The 19,908-nt window shown below is 45.3% G+C and overlaps 1 protein-coding gene across 1 annotated transcript; it reads right to left on the bottom strand.

The window, feature by feature from the left end:
• Positions 1-4,297: 4,297 nt before the first annotated feature.
• Positions 4,298-8,384, bottom strand: Mc5r (melanocortin 5 receptor). Its single transcript, XM_063232017.1, has 2 exons — positions 8,069-8,384; positions 4,298-7,455 (listed from the first exon to the last, which is right to left on the bottom strand). Exon 2 carries the CDS (start codon positions 7,418-7,420, stop codon positions 6,443-6,445), a length of 978 nt encoding a protein of 325 aa, XP_063088087.1. The 5' UTR covers positions 7,421-7,455; positions 8,069-8,384; the 3' UTR covers positions 4,298-6,442.
• Positions 8,385-19,908: the final 11,524 nt, after the last annotated feature.

Genomic DNA, 19,908 nt, shown 5'->3' with positions numbered 1-19,908 from the left:
TTCACAGATATGGATAGCCAAGGCTTTGAGGAGGAAAAGGAATTTGAAGTCCACTTTAAGGCTCCTAGAGATCCAGAAGCAGAAAAGCACCAAGTCCAGAGATGTCTATTCACACTGATGTGAAGGATGAGCAGAAGACTAGGTAACATGTTGAAGATACCTGAAGGTAAAGGTGAGGATTTGGTACTTAACAGGGAAAACTTGGGAAGCTGTGGAAGGATTCCAGAGAAAGTGACACTCTCAGGTCAGGCCTGGAAGCAGGTTGCAGGCTGAATCTGGGGAAGGTTTGTATAGTAATACAAAAACCCAAACTTAAAGGTGATGAAAGAGAACCTGTCTGTGACAGGGGGAATTAAATCATGCAGCATGTCAACAGTAGACACAACAGGATTTGGCAATGATGCTCCAGAGATTCCTAGAGAAATGAGAGCCCAAGAGGCCTCCAGAGTCCCTGAACTTAGAGACCAGAGAGAAGATTCACAGGGGAGGCAGGAAGAAGGTCTGTGGGAAGCTGAGCCTGAGATGCTGGCATGCATTTCCCTAAACACCGGGCAGAAATTTAAAAGGTAAGCTTGGCATCATGGATTTTGGAATCTTTTTTGTCAAGTTAAAAGAGTACAAATAGCAAAAATATGGGTAAGAAAGGGCTCAATATCCCTAGCTATCAGGGTAATACAAATCAAAACTACAAGGAGATATCATCTCATCTCAGAATAGCTGTTATCAAACAACAAAAATTAACAAATGCTGGCAAAAACATAGAACAAAAGGAATCTTTATCCTCTGCTGGTAAGAATAAAAATTTGTGTGGCCATTATGGAGAAAAGGTTGTTCTCCCAAAAAATGAAAAACAGAACTACCATATGATCCAGCTATTTCACCCTAGCTATATCCAAAAGGAATGAAGTCAGCACTCCAAAGAGACACCTGCACACCCATGCTTACTGCAGCACTATTCACAATAGCCAAGATGGGAGCAGCCTGGGTGCTTGCCGTTGGGTGAGTGGATAAAGGAACTGTGGCACACACAATGAAGTATTAGCCATCAAGAATGAAGTCTTGTCATTGACAGCAGAATAAATTAAACTGGAGGACATTATATTAAATAGGCACATAAAGACAGATATATCACAAGGGAAAGCTAAAAACAATGATCAAAAAAGTCAACCTGGATATAGATTAGTGACTACCAGAGGCAGAAAAAGGAAGGCAGTATTGACAAAAAGAAGCCCAGTGCACACTATGCATGTGTGTAGAAATATCACACTGAGCCCCATAAAAACATAAGATTAACACATTGCATTAGTCATTTTTTCATTGCTGGGACAAAATATCTAACAGCCACAATTTAAAAGAGGAAACGCTTTATTTTGCCTTGTGGTTCCAGACCAGGGCTGGCTGGCACCAAGGCAGAAGCAGCATGGCTAATGGGCCTGGTGGTGGAAAGCCATTCATCCTATGGCAACCAGGCAACCGAGAGAGGAAAGAGCTGGGGACAGAACACATCCTTCCAGGTTATGCACAGCAACCACCTCCTAACTGCACATGCAGTAGGCACTCACTGATGAATCCCCTTACAAGGTCAGGAGCCACGGGGTGGTCATGTGCGGACTCACGTGGCAGGCACCTCCCACAGCTCCTGTAGTTGTGGGGCAAGCATCACGATAAGCACTGCACCTCCATGAGCCAATCACCTTCCCATAGCACTACTTCTGAACACAGGAGACTTGGGGAACATTTAAATCTCATGTTAACAAACTCATGTTAACAAAAACAAAGTTTTAGGAGCTGGAGATTTAGCTCAGCGACATAAGCACCTGCCTTGCAAGCAGGTAGTCGTGAGTTTGATCCCTGGTACCGATAAAAAGTTAGAAAAAAAATCAAATTTTTAATCTTGGAGTAAAAAAGTTGATGAGATCAATGGGAGAAAAGTTATAAAAAATGAAAGGAAAGATGCTAAAGGCTCACAAGATGAGCCTAAGTGTGGGAGTAGAGAGAAAAAAGAACCAGCAAACATTGGCACCAGATGCAGTGCTATGGACATTAGGGAGGAAGTTACAAGACATAGATAATAGTTTCCATCATGGCACATGGAGCAAGAGGGCAGGCAGAGAACAATCTGTAGTGGTGGATGGTGCATCGGCAGGGTGGACAGAGCAGAGGCCAGGCTGTCATGTGCCTTGTGTCCATGAGAGAAGGAAAAACAGACCAGCAATTTAGTGGAGAAGAGAAGGACACTATGATAGGGAATTTAGAGGTTTTGCTTTGTGCAGAACCTGGTCCTGATTTCCATCACTCATCCATTTCTGGCCACACAGCTTTAGCCTGACCTAGGCTAACATGATAGATGCATCACAGCACCAGTGAAGGGAAGCTCACTTCAGAGCCTCCGTGTGTCACTCACCCTGACTGTGCTGTGCTCAACACACAGCTCATGCCCCACAGGAAGGAGCAAGTATAAGGAAAACTCATAGTCAAATCTCTCCTCCAGAACCAGGACTAAAAGGCTGAAGAACCTCATTTGTCTTCCAAGTTAGCATGGCAATGCCAAAGAAAGGAGGAATGTGTTGGTGAAAGGATGCCAGAGACACACAGCAAGTCATGATCCAAAGGTATCAAAGAGAAATAGAAAGAGCTTTCACTCAGTACAGGGTCCCAAGATTCTGAACCTAGAACCTGGAAGAGGATCCAACATAATGTCAGAATAGTGGTAAGAACTGTCAAGTCTGGCTGGAAGTCCTCTGCATATTCTGTGTCCATTAAGGGGATCCAAAAAAAGTCTCCCCCACAAAGGGACTTCCTGTCGCCTCCAGCCTGAGACCCCCTCATCCTCCTGGACTCTGTCAGCTTCCTGTGCATCTCACCTATGTCAGTGCAAATTTCCTATAAAAACATGCACAAGCACAGCTTTTAACAGATCCTGCCATCCACTTAAACAGAGAGGAATTGAAAGAAAGCCCTCAGGTACTCCCTAATTCCTGGAAAACAAGTTCCCCTTTATATTCAAAGGCCACAAAATGTTACCTCTAGTTTCCAGTGATTTTCAGTGATTTCCCCACTTGCTCTTAACCAACCTTAGAATGAACCTAGCTGTCTCACTCCTAATAAACACCCACTTCAACTCGATGTTTTCCCAGTTGACATCCTGCTGTCTTCTACACCCATTTCAATTCCATTTTCTTTTTTTTTTTTTTTTTTTTTTTTGACTTTTTCATTTTTATCGGTACCAGGGATCGAACTCACAACTGCCTGCTTGCAAGGCAGGCACCCATTCCAATTCAACCCACCCCTTCAGGAACACACACGGTAAGCTCAAAGGTCTGCCTTCCCCCTTACAGTTCTAATATTCCCTCTCTCGGGACAGTGATGCCATTTGGGGACCCAACCCCAGATCCACTCCCTCACTCTACCATTCTGATGCTTGACCATCAACTACAGGAGCTAGTGGGAGCTGTGGGAGGTGCCTGCCACATAAGTCCACACACAACCCTCACAGTGACTCCTGGTGGCCACAGCCCTGGTCTCAAGCTATCACTTCAGACACAGCAGCTCTTCACCAACATCAAGGGTATAGCAGGGGTGAATTTGCTGCCCACCTTGATGTGAGGCCACACAGCTAATTTGGGGAAAGTAAAAGCCCAATTCCTCAAAGCCCAACAGATTGTGTGTACAGTAATTAAGGCAAAAGATGAGGGCCAGGTGTGGTGGCACTGCTTGTAATCCTAGCAGTCTTGGAGGTTGATGTGGGAGAAAACAAAGACAGAAGTAGTCCTGGAGCAGATGGGAGGCATACACACTCCTGTGTGGTTGCTGCTGACCATGGCGTATGTCCCAGCTGTCCCTGTCCTGGAAAGGAGTGCCTGCGTGGCCCCCCGTGCTCTGCTGTTTGTTGGCCTGGAGAAGAAACCAGGTAATTGTCCTCTACATTGGCTTCCACAGATAAACTACTAGGGCCCTTTTCCAGTTACCCTTGCACCCAAAGTCTCAGAGCTATACCCGACCCTCCAATGGAATGCAATTCAGGCACATGGAGAGCGTCTTCCAGAGTCCATGGTATCACCCCTTGTGTTAGGGTACAGAGCCTGAGTCCATTGATCCTCAGTGATTACATGCAGGATCTTGTGCTGGGGACAGCACTTGTGCATATCTTGAAACATTCATTTGTTGAAATAGTTCATCTATGGATTCTTTATATGGCAGAGATTCTCTAATAACACCTGCCTCTACCTCCATATTTTGCACACAGGAGCTTCAAAACACCTGTTTACCAAGATAAATTTTTGGACAGCATGTTAAAGTCAAGTGTATAATTTTATTTGTAGTGGTAATAATATTGTGACCTGAGAAATTTTATTGGTGGTGAATATCTCCTAAGTTGGTATAAACTTGGTAAAACAGAAGTAAATTTCATTAAGATTCACAGATGGATGGACCTCATTTTGTAGCAGCTGCTGACAGACTGGCAGAAAACACAAATCCGGAATACCACACATCTGAAAGGCCAAATGGGTGATCTAGCTCTTACATTTTATTTTTATATAAAATTTTATTTATATATATTTTAATTGATGCAGGCTTCTGGTTTACTAACTTTTTCTTTCAATGGATAGTATTACACCAAATACATTTCCTACAGAAGTGGATAAACATATGTATCTGGCAGCTAGGTGTTGAGGGCAGGGCTTTATATTGGGTGCCAAGAATTGGCTCATTGACAGATATTTTCCACATTGCTTCAACCAGGGACAAATTTGGACACATGATGACACCAAGACTTGAAGGCACTGGAACACTTGCTGAAAGACTTCATGGGAAGGCCAGATCTTGCAGTGGGTCATGAAGCACCGAGAGCAGAGAACCATCCTGACTATAGCCAAGCACCCTTGGAAGCCAGGGAGGCTACAGCTTTGTCTATCTATAGTCTAAGAGATCTGCTGACCTGTTCTGTCCTCTGGGCTGCCTCCCAGAAGACTCAAGACTATAGATGTGAGTAACAAGGACCCTAGTGCATGGCAGTGTTACAGAGCCGGAATTCGGAGAAATGTCATGCACAGCAGACTGCAATTTCATGTGATTCAGTTGGGATCACTTACTTTACACTCCTGTTCACACCTAGGACTGCCCAATACATTTGAAGGAACAGGAGACCCTTGAAAGGCTAACCTGAGTTCCATCAGACTCAGGTACTAGTAGCCTACTAATGTACCCTCCCCAAAGATTCAGATATCTGTGAGCTTTCCCGTGGATGCAGACCATGGTGTCTATGCAAGCTGTGAATGTAACCTCTCCTCTGGGAACAAGGGTACCTTTTTACACCAAGGGCTCACTGCCATATGACTCATGGTTCACTACTTTATTTAAACTTTGTTTTACTAAAAGCAGTTAGATGTGACTATCTAAACAGACAGAAAGCAAAGTTGGGTCATTTCTTCATTATAGAAAAAACCTCTGTAATACCATAGAAAGATAAAAAGTTCTCCATGTCCTTCTGCAGTTTTCCTGGGAGATCAGCAGAGATGGATCCTGGAATGTGGAGCTTAAGACCATAGATTCAAAGTTCACTCCTCCATTTAGATGGAGAAGGTAGGGCTCCTGAGCAACAGAATAGGACTCTGACCCTCAGTGCAGGTCAGATTGAGATGCTACAAAGGATGCAGTGACACAGACATCAGGAGAGACCACGGTGAGATGACTAGACACAGCCTGGCTGTAGACATACACTATGTGCAGGGAGATCTAGAGAGAGAGCCCCAACGCTCGCTGAGAAGCCCTAAATTAAACTAGAATAAGGCAGAAAGTAGAACACACAGACATTTCTACAACATGAGGCAAGTTTTGTAGCACAAAGTTTTATGTCTGAGTAAATGTAAAACCATGAATGACAGAAATATAATGAAAGAAATTCCATCCTCAGACCATTGTGATTATAGGCTATAAAACTATAAGTTCAGGAAAGGGGGGCTCCAGAGACATCCATGACCAATGCAGGAAATTTCAAATGGAAAGGATTTGACAGTGTGTCCCTCCTGAAACACACACTGTATTCCCAAAGCAAAGTGCCGACCCACTTCTGGGTGAACAAGCAATCCCGCTTGACATGGATATTTAGCTGTGCTTCCAAAAGCAGCCTGTGCCTATCCATGCTCAGACTTGCATTTGGGGCATCATGAATTCGCCAAGGACACTCTTTCTAGATGAAGGATGGATACAGCTCCAAAAACAAGAGGAGGCAAAGAAGCAATAGGGCAAAAAAGGCCAATGATGAACTCTCACCGCCCATTCCCCAAAGCAGATTACAATATGAGTACATCTGACACGGCAACAGCCGCAGAACAGATGTTTCTCTGAAGCACAGACTTGAGCTGCAAGTGACTCTCTTGCTGAACCTAGAGGATGTTCAAGCGAGAAATGAGAGCCTTGGCAAGGGGAAGGCTATGTCTATCTAATACCTGTTAGGAAGCTGACAGCCTATCCTGAAGCCATGGCAGCAAATAATCTCCTTGAAAGTCTTTCTCATCTCCTGGCTACGAAAGGCATAAATCAAAGGGTCAATCACAGAGTTGCACATGATAAGGATGAGGTACATGTTAAAGTGAGACATGAAGCAGGAGCAGTAGATGTTCTTGGGGCATGAGAGCATCAGGATGAGATGGAGGAAGAAGGGTGCCCAGCACACGATGAACACCCCCAGCAGCATGGTCAGGGTGACAGCACCCCGCATGCTGGCCCTCTGCCGCACAGAGCTGTATCTGGGTGCAGCTGCGATCTGCCTGACATGGGCCCGTGCCAGGAGGAACATGTGTATGTACAGGGACACCATGAGGAACAGCATGGTGAAGAACATGGAAATGAGGCAGATGACGACATAGGTGGACTCATAATATAGGATAAAAACAATGCCGCAACCCGTGCAGAAGCTCCAGATGACCACAATGATTGCCGTGGCACGTTTCACTGTCATAATGTGGTGATAGCGCAAGGCATAGAAGATGGTGATGTACCGGTCCACTGCGATGGCCAGCAAGCTGCACATGGAAGCCACCACAGAGATGCAGATCATAGAGTCAAACACATTGTCAATGTGCCGCACAGAAGTATCTGTGATCACCAGGTGCTTGTTGTTGATCAGGTAGATGGTGATCGTCTCCCAGGCATTGGACATGCTCACCAGCATGTCCGCTACTGCCAAGCTACACACAAAGAAGTACATAGGGGAGTGCAAGTTCTTGTTCTTCATGATGGCTCCAATGACCAAGACGTTCTCCAAGAGGCTGACAAGGCCCAGGGTCAGAAACACCTCCACAGCAATGCCCATGTCTTCACATGGTGAGGACTTGTTCCCACTCTCCACTCCTGAGAAGTTGCTATGGGTGACATTCAGGTGGAGATCCAGGAAATGCAGGGGAAATGAGGTGTTCATCGCTGAATGCAGCAAAATTACTGTAAAACAGGTTTCTGTGTGATGCAAAGAGGTTAAAAGTGTATTTATAAAATCCAACAGCATGCCAAAGCAAGCACCACCTAAGAGCAGGGGTGGCAGGTACAGTTTTTAGAGGCTCCAGGCCTTGGGATACACCCTCCAACACACAGGCTTGCCTACCTCTCCATAAAGGGGTGCCATGTCTGTGGGCCCAGGACAGGGGCACCTTTTATGCCTGTTATCTTGGTCCCGAGTTTATGCTCCAAAGTGGCCCCTACACCTTATAAAATCCCATGAAGTCCCTGCCATAAAGTCGGGAGCTCAGATTTCTGGAGAACACATAGACTTGTACTCTTTTGGGAAAGACAAGTCCCAGCCTCGACATCCACCACCACCCAAGCTCCAGGTCGAAGCTGAGACTGAACACAGTGGTCTGGAGCAATGTATGTGCACATCACTGTCTTCAATCCATGCTAACCACGTGCACACATGGGACCCGTCTGGGTCTCAGTCTCCCTCCCGGCACCCCTCCCCCATCTTCACCGCACAGGGGTCTGTGCCCCACCTTTGGGCTTCTTCCCCTCCTGATTGCATCCCCTCCCTGGTCTCCCCTCCACCCTACCCCGGGTCCCCGTTTCCTGTCCCCACCTGTGCTCCTGATAGCCACCAGCAGAAAGCTGCAGAGCAGACTCCCGCCCAGCCAGACCGCTGAGCCCTGAGGAGGGAAGGTCTCCAAGCTAAGCGCCAAGCTCGTCCTGTGCAAAATGTCTGCACCTTTCCCGACTGTCCTGGTGCAGCGTGTGCTGAAGTCCCAGCTTAGTGTACCACGCCTTCCTTAGTCGTCCGCGCAGAGCGTGGCCGCCTTCCCGCCCTCCCACTTGCGGAAGCCCCGCGGGAGAGACGCAGAGCATGGGAGACCGTGCCCAGGGCCCGAGCCCCGGGCTCCAGGGGGCGCCCTGTGGTTACTGAAGTGGGAGGGTCGTCCGCCGCGGGCCGAGCGGGGCGGCAGTGTCCTGGCGGGCAGCAGCGCTGTGCTGTGCAGAGGCAAAGCCCGAAGTCGCGCGACCTCTGGGTCATCGCGGTCCGGTCTGCGCTCAGCGGAAGATTCTGGCCTTCCGGTGAAGGGCTGAGGTTGGGGAATTCTGAAGGAACGGCCTGGACCTCAGCAGCGCGTGCTCCCAGCTCCCGTCCCAAAAGGCGGGAGCAGAGCCGGGACCGGGCGCAACCCCGGGCTGTGGCAGTGCTCTCTGGGCACGGTGTCGCTGACCCTGGGGCAGTCGGGCGTCACTCGTCCGAAATGGGTCTGGGATGGAATCTCAGCGTTGTTATAATTTGCATTTCTCGAATGACTGATGACGTTGAACGGTTTTTTCATATATTTATTCACCATTTGTATTTCTTCATCCAAGAAGTGTGTCTTCTTCTCAGAGGCCCATTTTTGGATTGGGTCTTTGAGTGGGGGGGGGGGGGGCTGACTTTTTTCGATTCTTCAGATGTTCTATATAGAAGTTCTTTGTCTGAAAGACAGTTGGCTAAATTTTTTTCCCACTCTTGGTGATTTCTTTTGATGTGCAAAAACTTTTCAGTAAAATGAGATTCCAATTGTTGATTCTTTGAAGTATTTCCTGTGCAGTTTGGGTTTTGTTTCTCTGCCTACTCTGTGTCCTCAAGACTTCTACTTAAAATGTCTAGGTAGACAGTGCTTGAATCTTTGTGGTTAAAGAAGGTATTTTGCTTTTTCTTTCTTAATTAAATATTCACTTTCACATTCAGCAAGTTTTCTGTTTAACATTAAAATGTTGCCTGATAAAATATTTTTTTTAATTTTGAAAGTAGTAAAATACAACCGAACAAGACAGAACAGAGCCAGCCGAGACAATGCAGTGAAACTGGTACAGAACTTCACAGCAGGATACCAGGATAACAGTAATAGGTATCACAGTATATCTCATTATCTTCACAATAGTTGTCCATTCAACCTGATAAAATGTTGATAACAACTTATTTAGAAAAATATTTTATTAAAATACTGAGAGTAAAAACCAAAAATCAATAGAGGTATAGGTGAAAAATATGCTACAAAATTTAAAACAACAGTCAGACCACAAAATAAATTGTATCTTCTTATAATATTTTATCATTGGCAGCCTGCAGAATTAAAGGCTATAGCTTAGATATCTACTTAAAACATTAATATTTAAAATCTTTGTGTCACATAATTTGGAATGTAGTGTCATATAGTGTTTTAAGACTCCTTTAGGGCTGGGGATTTAGCTCAGCGGCATAAGTGCCTGCCTTACAAGCAGGCAGTCTTGAGTTCAATCCCTGGTACCGATAAAAAGGAAAAAGACAAAAAAAAAAAAGTAAAAAAAAAAAGACTCCTCTATAGAATCATAAGTCATTTTGGTATCATCTGTCTCATGTCTGATAGACTGACTATTTCATCTGTAAGATTTGTAAAAGCATTTATAAAATTTTTATTATACAGAAAAATTAATATATTAAGGATCGTCTGTATGTGAATACAGCTATAATAAACACATAACCACCCTAAAATAAATAAATAAATAAATGGGTCTGGGTTTGTCTGCAATGTTTTGGTCTTTATTTGACTCTGATATTTAGTTACTCTGACTTTGTTAAATGGGCTGGGCAGAGAGTTTGATTACTTCTCTATTCTAAAATGATCGAATTGGGGGCAGGAAAATATTGAATACAGGTCAAAAGAGCAAAGAAGACATATACTAAGCTCTCTGCTGTCTCTATCGCTGGACAACAAAAAGCAACTTTCTGTCCCCCAGCAGCATCTTAATGGAGCAATATAAAGCATTCTGGAAGCCACGGAGCCCCACGTAAGAGATCCTTTTCTCTGTTGGAGGACATAGCAACCATGTGGCAGCCCAAGAGGTTTTATATCCTGAACCATGACAGCAGGGTGTCCTTATCATCCCAGAGCATCACACAGAAGAGATCCATGAAGCAGAGGCTCAGTTCATGCAGGGGAGGCTCCAGAACAGAGTCGCTAGAACCTAAGAGTCTGGGTCAGGGCTGCTGTGGACAATCCACCTTCAGGCCATGGAACACTCAGGCTAGCTTCTGGCAGGGCCACCAGAGGAGAGCTCAGAGCTGCCAGGCAATGGAGTCTCAAATGCACACCTTGCAGTCAGCCACGGTCAGGAGGCGAGGGGTCGGGCATGTACGACACCAACTGAACAAGTTGCTGCCCAGCCCCCTCAGCTGGGCAGGCGGCAAGGGTGGGCAAGCAGCCAACTCTCAGTGAGGACCATCACTGTGCCCACCCTAAGGAACAAGTGTGAGCCAGGATGCAAAATTAAAGTCTTGTACGGAGTGAGTTGACTGTGCTTCAAAACTGCAAGAGTTGCTAATGCTTTTGTCTGTCAGTTTATCTGACCAGTAGGAAGTGAGGAGGGACTAACATTGCCAAATCTTTTCTTCCATGCAGACCTCAAGTCAGCAGAGCTGACTGGAACTGGACTCCTAATGCTGGCAGATCAGGTCTTCCCACCCAGAGTCCCTGTACAGACCTCAGAGCTTCCAGTGTACAACAGGAAACGGAGAGGAGCACTGTTCACAGCGGAGCCCCAAGTCCACAATGCAGCAAGTCCTCCCAGCAGCCAGAAGGTCTGTGCTCTCATCACCCTCCTCCTTTTGCCTTTTTGCCTGCCTGCGTGTCTTCTTGCATTCCTTCCTTCCTGCCTGCACTTCTGTCTTCCTTCCCTTATTCCTGCCTTCCTTCTTTCTTATCTGCTTTCTTTCCTGCTTCTTTCTTCCTTCTTTCATTCCTGCCTCCTTTTATACATTCATTCATTTATTCCTGCCTTCCTTTCTTCTTGCCTGCCTTTCTTCCTTCTTACCTACTTTCCTAACTCCCTTTCTGGCTGCCCACTTTCCTTGATGCCTGCCTGCCTGCCTTCCTTCCTTTTTTCTATCCTTTCCTATTAGCAAACCCAAACCCAGAGCAGTCAAGAGTCCTGAATTGATTATGAATCTTCTCCAGGACATGCAAGCTTGTGCTTGTCACAGTACCCAGGAGTCTCAGGACCCACCAATAGCAAGTAGGGGGACCAGAGTGAAAGGAAGGAACCAGCAGGAGCCTGAAAATGTCCCTACGGTACAGAGACCAATCCTTCCTCTAGTCTCTGTATCCTAGGGACATTTCCTCTGGTCTCTGAGAGTTGGCTGCTTGCCTACCCTTGCTACCTGCCCAGCTGAGGGGCCTGGGCAGCACCCTGTTCAGTCCAGGTCACACCTGCCACACCCCTCACCTCCTGAGAGTGGCTGACCATGGGGTGTGCAGTTGAGACTCCATTGCCTGGTAGCTCTGAGCTCTCCTCTGGAGGAACACAGGAAGGGAGGGGTTGTGGGCCCAAGGGAGTATCTCCCAGGAGATAAGAGGCCCTGAGCTGAGTTGCTGTCCACCTGATCTCTGGCCCATTCCACTGACATCAAACTGTAGCAGCAGTAAAATCACAAAGTTCTTCAACAGTCTGCACCTCAATGCCCCACAAGGGCTGAACACCTGATCTCTACCTGCACAGTGAAACTGCCCCACGCCACTCAAGAAAGACCAGCTAAGTGTGGGATTTGGAGGCTTTTCGGATTATTTTATCTTTTTGTGTTTAATGTTTTGTTTTCACCACCAGAAAAACATGGCAGCAAAAGCAGGTTACAATCCAGGGGTAGAGTTATTTGTTAAATCCTGTGGACACTTATCTTTGAACAGGATTCAACAAGTGTGCTTTGTACTTGGTATAAAGCTAAAAATATTAGAGAGGGGCAGATAGACCCTACAAAGCAAAGTGAACTCACTGTGTTCCCCTTAGAGGATTTTGTGTCTCAGCAAAGGATACCAAGACCTCTTAGCCCAATCTTCAGGTGCTCTTGGAGAAACTTATTCCAGATCCAGTGAGGAGAGACACTGCCAGTGTTAAAATCAGGCTGCCCTGGCTGCCACTGTGGTGCTGTGCTCCAGGGCACTCTCTTTCTACATTCGTTGCACTTTAAGCTCCCATGCTGCTCTTTTATGGCATGACTTTCTTTCCACTTTCTCCCCTTCTTGACCACTGAATGCCTAACCATTCTCTAGCTCCCAGGTCCACACATCCTGCCGTACTGCTCAGTCATGCTCACTTACATGGCTCTTGCTCCCGGCTCTACTCTTCTTGCCTGCCTGTCTGATGCCCTGTGACCTGTGGCCTCCTGCATGGGAGGACCTCTTGGTGACTCTGGTGACCAACAAAGACCAGCCCTCCCACGCAGAGGCTAGAGTAGTCTTCGTAGGGTTTATTTCAAGGTGGGCATGTGACTCATTCAAGCAAAGGAGATGAACACAGATGCTTTTTAAGGAAAAAATTTTCTTTCTTTGAAGACAGCTGCTACAAAGCTGTACTCATCTCCCCCAGTAAGCGTGACTGAAATTCCAAAAAGCCCTCAGAGTGGCTACCCCAAGTCAAGGCCTGAACATCCTGCCATCTCCGTGAACCATGACCAAATGATTACAAGTGTCAGCCATCACCTTGCAATAAGCCACCCTAAAATGCAGGTGCTTGACACAAAAGCCATGTGTTCTCAGATTCAATTCAAATGCAGCTCAGTGAGGCTCAGAGATTTCAGACTCACTTTTGTTAGCAGTGACTCTTGTCTCATTATTATACTGGGCAGCATCATACTGCTACTAGACTGCTCAAGTCTTGCTCCAGCGCCCACAAGGGCAACATATCTGAGAACAAGGGACAGTGCTACAGAGCAGAAGGCCAAGTTGAGCCAGAGAAGCACCCATAATGAGGGAAACAAAGAGACTGACCCCTTGGTGGAAGTGATCCCACTCAGGCTCCCAGGAGACAATGGGATTGACCCAGCTGAGAGCCCCAGAGCCAGGTGTGCAGGTCCATGGTGCCAAGTGTCCCCTCCACACTCCAATAACACATCTGGAGAGGAAAGTTCTGACCATGAAAGTCATACATAAACTCTAACTGGATGACATTTAACTATTTGATCTGTGACAAAGGGCAAAAACATACTGTAGGAAAAATATCCTCTTTAATAAGTGATGCCAGGGAAACCAACTATACTCACGCAGTATAAAGTCTAGACCTGTATGTCTTAGCATATACCAAACTAAAATCAAAATGAATCAAGAACTAATCTTAAAACAGAAACATTTAACCTGCTGGAAGATAAAATAGGTAAAATTTTTAAAGTCATAGAGATAGGCAAGGGCTTTCTGAACAGAGAACCCTAGTTGCACAGAAAATAGTATTGAGAATCAACAAATTGATATCAAATTACAAAGCTTCTGCAGAGCAAAAGAAATAAGCAGCAGAGTGAAAAGACAATCAACAGAATAGGAAAAATACTTGACATCTGTTCCTCAAAGGACTAATATCTAGGACACATAAACAACTTTAAAAAATTAGACCCCCAAAATAAAAGAACCAATCCAAAAAAATAGGAAAGAAAAATGTATAAACACTTCACAGAGGAAGATGTACAAGTGGCCAATAAACACATGAAGAAAAGTTTAATATCACTGGCCATTAAACAAATACAAGTTAAAACAACACTGAGATTCCATCTTAATCCAGAAAGAATGGCTATCATTAGGAAATCAGATAATACCAATGCTGGCAAGACTTTAAGTTCTTTATTGTTAATGGGAATGTAAATTAGTAAAACTGTGGAAATCAGCAAGGAGATTTCTAAAAATTAAAACTAGGCATTCCATTTGACCCTGCTATTCCTCTTCTATCTTCTCAAAAGAGTTAAAAGACATTAAATTACAGTGACGCATGCATACCTATGTTTATAGCTACACAATTCATAATGGCTAAATCTTGGAAGTAGTCTAAATGTTCATCAACAGATGAATGGATAAGGAAAATAGAATAATACTTTTCCATAAAAAAAAGATGAACTTGAGACATTTTAGGTAAACAGATGCACCTTGAGGCCATAATCTTAAGTGAAATGAATCAGACACACAAGCTTATGTATCACATGATTTCTCCTATATGAGAAACCCAAATTATAAATAAGACCAAAATAAAAGACAGATAATAGGAAGTCTGGAGAAAGATCCTTGTCAAATGGGAAAGGGACCCCAAAGATGGAGAGAGGTGGGAGAAGGGAAGGAAACGGGGATGAAAAGGGGAATTAAAATGTGTTATATACATGGACCAACTCCATGTGAGGAATGGGCACATTATGCATTGCAAACACATACTAATGAAAAAAAAAGAAACTTTAGCACATGAGACAAGTCTAACTTGTAACCTGTTTATTTCTAGAAGAAATTTAAAAGAACAATCAAAACGAATTATAAGATTTTATATACATGTTTTATTTCAAGGACATCAGTGATTTGGGGAGTAAGCATAGGGCGAATTCAGTAAGATTTCATCTAAAGGTGTCTTCCTTCCCAGTGCATGGCTTCTTCAGGAGTGAAGAGGAAGAAAATGAGAAAAGAGGAAAGGATCAGTACAATGGAACCTATTTCTTTAAAATGCCCAGAATGGGCAATGAAAGTCTTCATTATAATGATACAAACAAGAGCCCTCTGCTAACAAAAGTGTGGTGTGAATGTGTGCAGGGCAGGAAACATATTTCCTCAGTCTCCACAGCATGTGATCAGTGATGGCAAATTTTCTAATTTTAGACATTCTTTTGAGAGTTTTAGTCACAAACTTTTTTACAGTTGCTCTTATACAAAACAATGTGACTAATGCCAATTAGTCACAAAGAACAAAGCACTCGAGATCTATTCAATGGATCATATCTGTTTTTATTCAAATCCTTATGGAGAAAACTCATCAGAATCTTAGTTTTCAACTCCACCATCACACATCATTGCTGAATTCCTGCATTTCCTTACACTTCAGCAGACAGGTGTATCTATAGAAGAATATTCACAGTCTTTTCCTTTACTTTCTACTTACATACTACCATTACATACTTACACATTATCATTTACTGACTCATTTCATTACCAAAAATAATCTAATATTCATGTAGAACAGGTAGTGGTCTATAAAAGCTCCACAGTCATGAAAATCCACCCCCTCCCCTTATGTGAAAGGCTTTGCCAGGTGTTAGTCTTGGTGTGTAAATTTTTAGTTTTTTCTTAAGTTCCTTTAGTCATATTAGAATGAAATATGGAGAAAAAGAACATCTATGAAAAAATATCTCCACAAAAATGTAGCACCAGATCATTTAAAGTTTGTTAATTTCTTTTCTAAACTGTGTTACTATCCAGTTAAACATGCTTTCTAGTAATAAGAATTAAATTTAGCCCCCCCAAAACCCTAAATAACAGAATCAATGTAAATCTCATCTCAAAATAATGAAGGTAAGCAGCTGATATTCACATCCCGCTAGAGGATCATCGGGCTCACCTCTTGTATGCTTTCAGTAGTATTTCCTACTTAGAAAAAAAAAGTACAGTTACTGCTAGCATTTAACTTTCAGTGATCTAGAATTACTATATTTTTTAAATGGAAAACCACTACTGACTGGAGCCGCGGGAGACAGGAGACCAAACTCGAGCAGGATCAGCTCTCAAACTTTATTGCATACAGTGAACCGGACCTAACAAGGTCCGCCACCCTCAGTGTTGGTTCCTCTTCTGCCCGTTGGGGGCAGGAACAGCCTCTTATAAGGGGAAGCAGTATCCAATCACAGAGAAGCGCGTCTAACAAGCTGATAGGCTAGCGTCACGGGTAACTGGGCAGACATGACAATTTGGCGGGCTTGTTCAGGCCGGGAAGAACCCGGAAGCAGGAAATGGGCACCATCATAGGCGGCTTCCCACATCTCCCCCTTTTTTATTTATTAAAATAGGATGGTCTGTGGGTCCCTCCAAGGTGTCTATGACCTTGTTGCTGTTAGACACCTAGGAGTGGGCCTACCTTGTAGGCCGAGGCATGAGAGAATGTAGAGGTCTATACCCTGCTGTGCATCACCCTGTTTTGTGCATATCCTTGCGCCAGGACCATGCTCAAGGTGAGTGGTTCATTTTTTCACAGGGCCAGGCTTTTGTGAACTGAACCTGGATGCATATAGACATTCATTCCTGCCTTCCCCCCAACCTTTGGGGCGGATGGCACTGCAGTACCCTTGGTCTCGCATCTCAATGCCAATAATTTGACTCCGGGAGGGACCCCTGGCCTTATAGGCCATGTATATCTGAGTGGAGCCTGTCTTAGGTTGACCGGGAGGGCTTTTCCCGTCTTACCCATCATTGGCTTGCCCACTCAGCTCTTATAGCTGATGTTCTGCAATGTGAAGGAGATATGCGGCGGCCTGCTGGCCTGATGGGCCACCTGCTGCCATTTGCATGGCTGCCATAGCTGTGATCTTAACCTGCTGCTGAGTTTGTATGAGGCGATCTAACAAGCATTTAATAACCACAAGCCCCACTAGGATGGCCACGGCAATCAGGATCCAAGTAGTCAGGTTGGGCCAGGAGAACCCCTGACTGGACCTAGTTGGATACCGTCCATATTGTCAAGTTCCTGACCGACTATGAGGGACAAATTGTGAAACTTAGGTAGGTAGGTGTCTTGCAGCCAAGCTGTCATATTTTTAACAGTGTTGGTCAAATTTGTGCGAACAGGGGTGATTAATAGGAACCCACAGAATAGAAAAAGCTCCAAACCAGACATTTTAGTTTGTAGATGGTCTCGGGCGCTGAGCATCGGTCCCAGAAGGGTCGAGTTGACTTGTGTCCGCGGGCTTATCCTCCTGTGCTTTATCAGGAACTGGTGGGGAGTTTACTGCTCGCGTCAATCTTTCCGGGACCCACAGCAGTTCGCAGCCTGGTTCCTGTGGGAAGACACAAACCGCACCTCGGGTCCAGCTAACCACTGGATCCGGGCCCATCCATTGTCCTGTAAGGACATCTTTCCATCTCACCAGCCCTTTGTCGGCCGGGTACGGGTTATTATGCTCCATGGCAGGGGAATGATTATTGTGATTAAGGTTTAAAAAATTTATGGTAAAGAGTGCCAATGATATTCTTCCTTTGGGCGTTAGGCCATGGCCTATTCCCTCCTTTTGTTTTTGTAAGACACCCTTGAGTGTCCAATGGGATCGCTCAATGATGCCTTGTCCTTGGGGGTTGTAAGGAATGCCATGTTTAAGAGTGACCTCCATTTGTTGACAAAATGTCATAAAAATTTTGCTGGTATAGGCAGGACCATTGTCTGTTTTTAGTATATTGGGCTTTCCCCAAGCAGCCCAGGCTGCCAGGCAATGATTAATAGCGTGGGTGGCCCTTTCTCGGGGTTCTGCTGAGGCAAACATAACCTGGGAGGCGGTATCTACCGAAACATGAACATATTTAAGTTTTCCAAATTCTGGGATGTGTGTAACATCCATTTGCCAAATATGATTTGGGCGAAGTCCTCTTGGGTTAATGCCAATAGATTGTTGGGGTGAAGAGATCACACAAGCTGGGTAATACCGTACAATCTCTCGTGCTTGTGCTCTCGTGATGTTAAAGCGCGCCATGAGGGTGCGGGCATTAACATGGAACTGAGAGTGGAATTTTTGGGCTGCTTCCAGAGGGTTGAGAAAGGTGAAGACCCATATCAGGCGCGTGGCCGAGTCTGCCAAGGCATTGCCCTCCGCCAAGGGCCCAGGTAAATTAGTATGGGCTCTGATATGTGAGATGAACACTTTTGAGGTTCTATTCCATAACTGATGTTGAATACCTAGGAATATGGAGGCTACCGTTGAAGAGGGTTTAATGGGACCCGCCGTCTCCAGAACTTGGAGAGCATTTACCACATACTTGGAGTCCGACAGGAGGTTAACATCGCCTGGAAAGCGACGTAAGACCTCCTGTATTATCTGGAGCTCGACCACCTGGGGTTGGTCTGGAGTAAATTGGATAGTTTCTGGCTCTTGACCCATAACCACATACACGCCTATGCCTGACTTGGAGCCGTCTGTAAATATTATTGGAGCTCCAGCTATGGGGTGTGGGGACGTGACCTTAGGAAAGATCACAGGATGCACGGTGACAAACTGGAGCAGGGGGTCTTTTGGGAATTGATTATCTATGGTTCCCTGGAAAGTACACCGAAGGATCGCCCAGGAATCCAGGCATGTTGTTAAGGTTTCAATTTGATCTCTTGTGTATGGCACATGTAGGGAGGAAGGAGGCACCCCAAAATGTTGTATAGCGCGTGAGATGCCCTCTAGAGAAAGGGAAGCGACCGCGTCTGGATAATGGTCAATAGCCTTAGCAGGAGACATTTTTGGGTGGACCCAAAGCAAGGGTCCTTGCTGCCAAATGACAGCCGTAGGTTGTCTAGCTGTTTTGAGAACGCACAAGGCGAAGGTCTTTTCTGGATTAATACGCCTTAATGCGGCCGTGGTCAGGGCCCGCTCTACTGCTTGTAGTGCCACTTCTGCCTCTGGCGTAAGTTCTCGGGATGAATTTAAGTCAGGGTCTCCCTTAAGTAAGTCAAACAGGGGTTTTAATTTGCTGTTAGGTAAGGCCAAGTACGGCCTGATCCAATTGATATCCCCAACTAATTTTTGCATGTCATGTAAACTTAGGATCGTATCACGCTGGATAACCAATTTTAATGGTGATACCTGAGAGGAAGTAATTTTTGTCCCTAAATATTGGGCTATCTCTGACCGCTGGATCTTGTCTGGGGCAATGTGCAGATTAGTGGCTCTAAGAGTAGAGACCAGCTGTCTAAGCATTTGCTCTAAGCTCGGGAGGTCCTTTCCTGATATTAGGATGTCGTCCATATAATGGAGGCATCTATTTTTTGGGAATTTATGTCTTATGGGCTCTATGACAGCGTCGACAAACAATTGGCACATAGTGGGACTGTTGGTCATCCCTTGGGGTAACACTATCCACTCATATCTAAGGTCTGGCTTTTCCTGATTGATAGTGGGCAAGGTAAAAGCGAAGCAAGGTGAATCATCTGGGTGAAGAGGGATGGAGAAAAAGCAATCTTTAAGATCGATGACATAGACCGGCCAATTTTGTGGGAGCACTGATAGTGCAGGCATGCCTCTTTGAACCGCACCCAGGGGTTGCATCTGAGCATTGACTGCCCTCAGGTCATGGAGGAGCCGCCATTTTCCCGAGCGCTTTTTAATGACAAAAATAGGGGTTGATGGTCTGATATGTCCCGCCTGGAGTTGGTCCTGAATTAGCTCCAGAGAGGCTTCTGCCTTCTCCTTTGGTAGGGGCCACTGTTGAACCCACATAGGGGTGTCAGTTTTCCAAGTAATTTTTATGGGTTCGGGTGTGAGAAGGCTTTCAGTGACCCCTAGGAAAAACCCAGTCCTTTTTTGTCTTGTTTGGGGCTGCCTTGAATAGGCGAGGTTCGGCCTTGTAGGTGAATGCCTAGGCCCTTTCCAGGGATATACCCTTGTTTTAGCAACATGGAGTGAGCTTTTTGGGAGTAGATGTTAGTTAAGGTGACGCCCATGTCTGTCAA

The sequence above is a fragment of the Cavia porcellus genome, unplaced genomic scaffold (genome assembly GCF_034190915.1).
Source record: "Cavia porcellus strain 051 isolate PalLab524CR breed Dunkin Hartley unplaced genomic scaffold, mCavPor4.1 scaffold_20, whole genome shotgun sequence".
In the NCBI taxonomy this organism is placed as follows: Eukaryota; Metazoa; Chordata; class Mammalia; order Rodentia; family Caviidae; genus Cavia; species Cavia porcellus.
The sequence above is the reverse complement of the archived record's forward strand: the minus strand, read 5'-3'. Positions and strand labels throughout refer to the sequence as shown.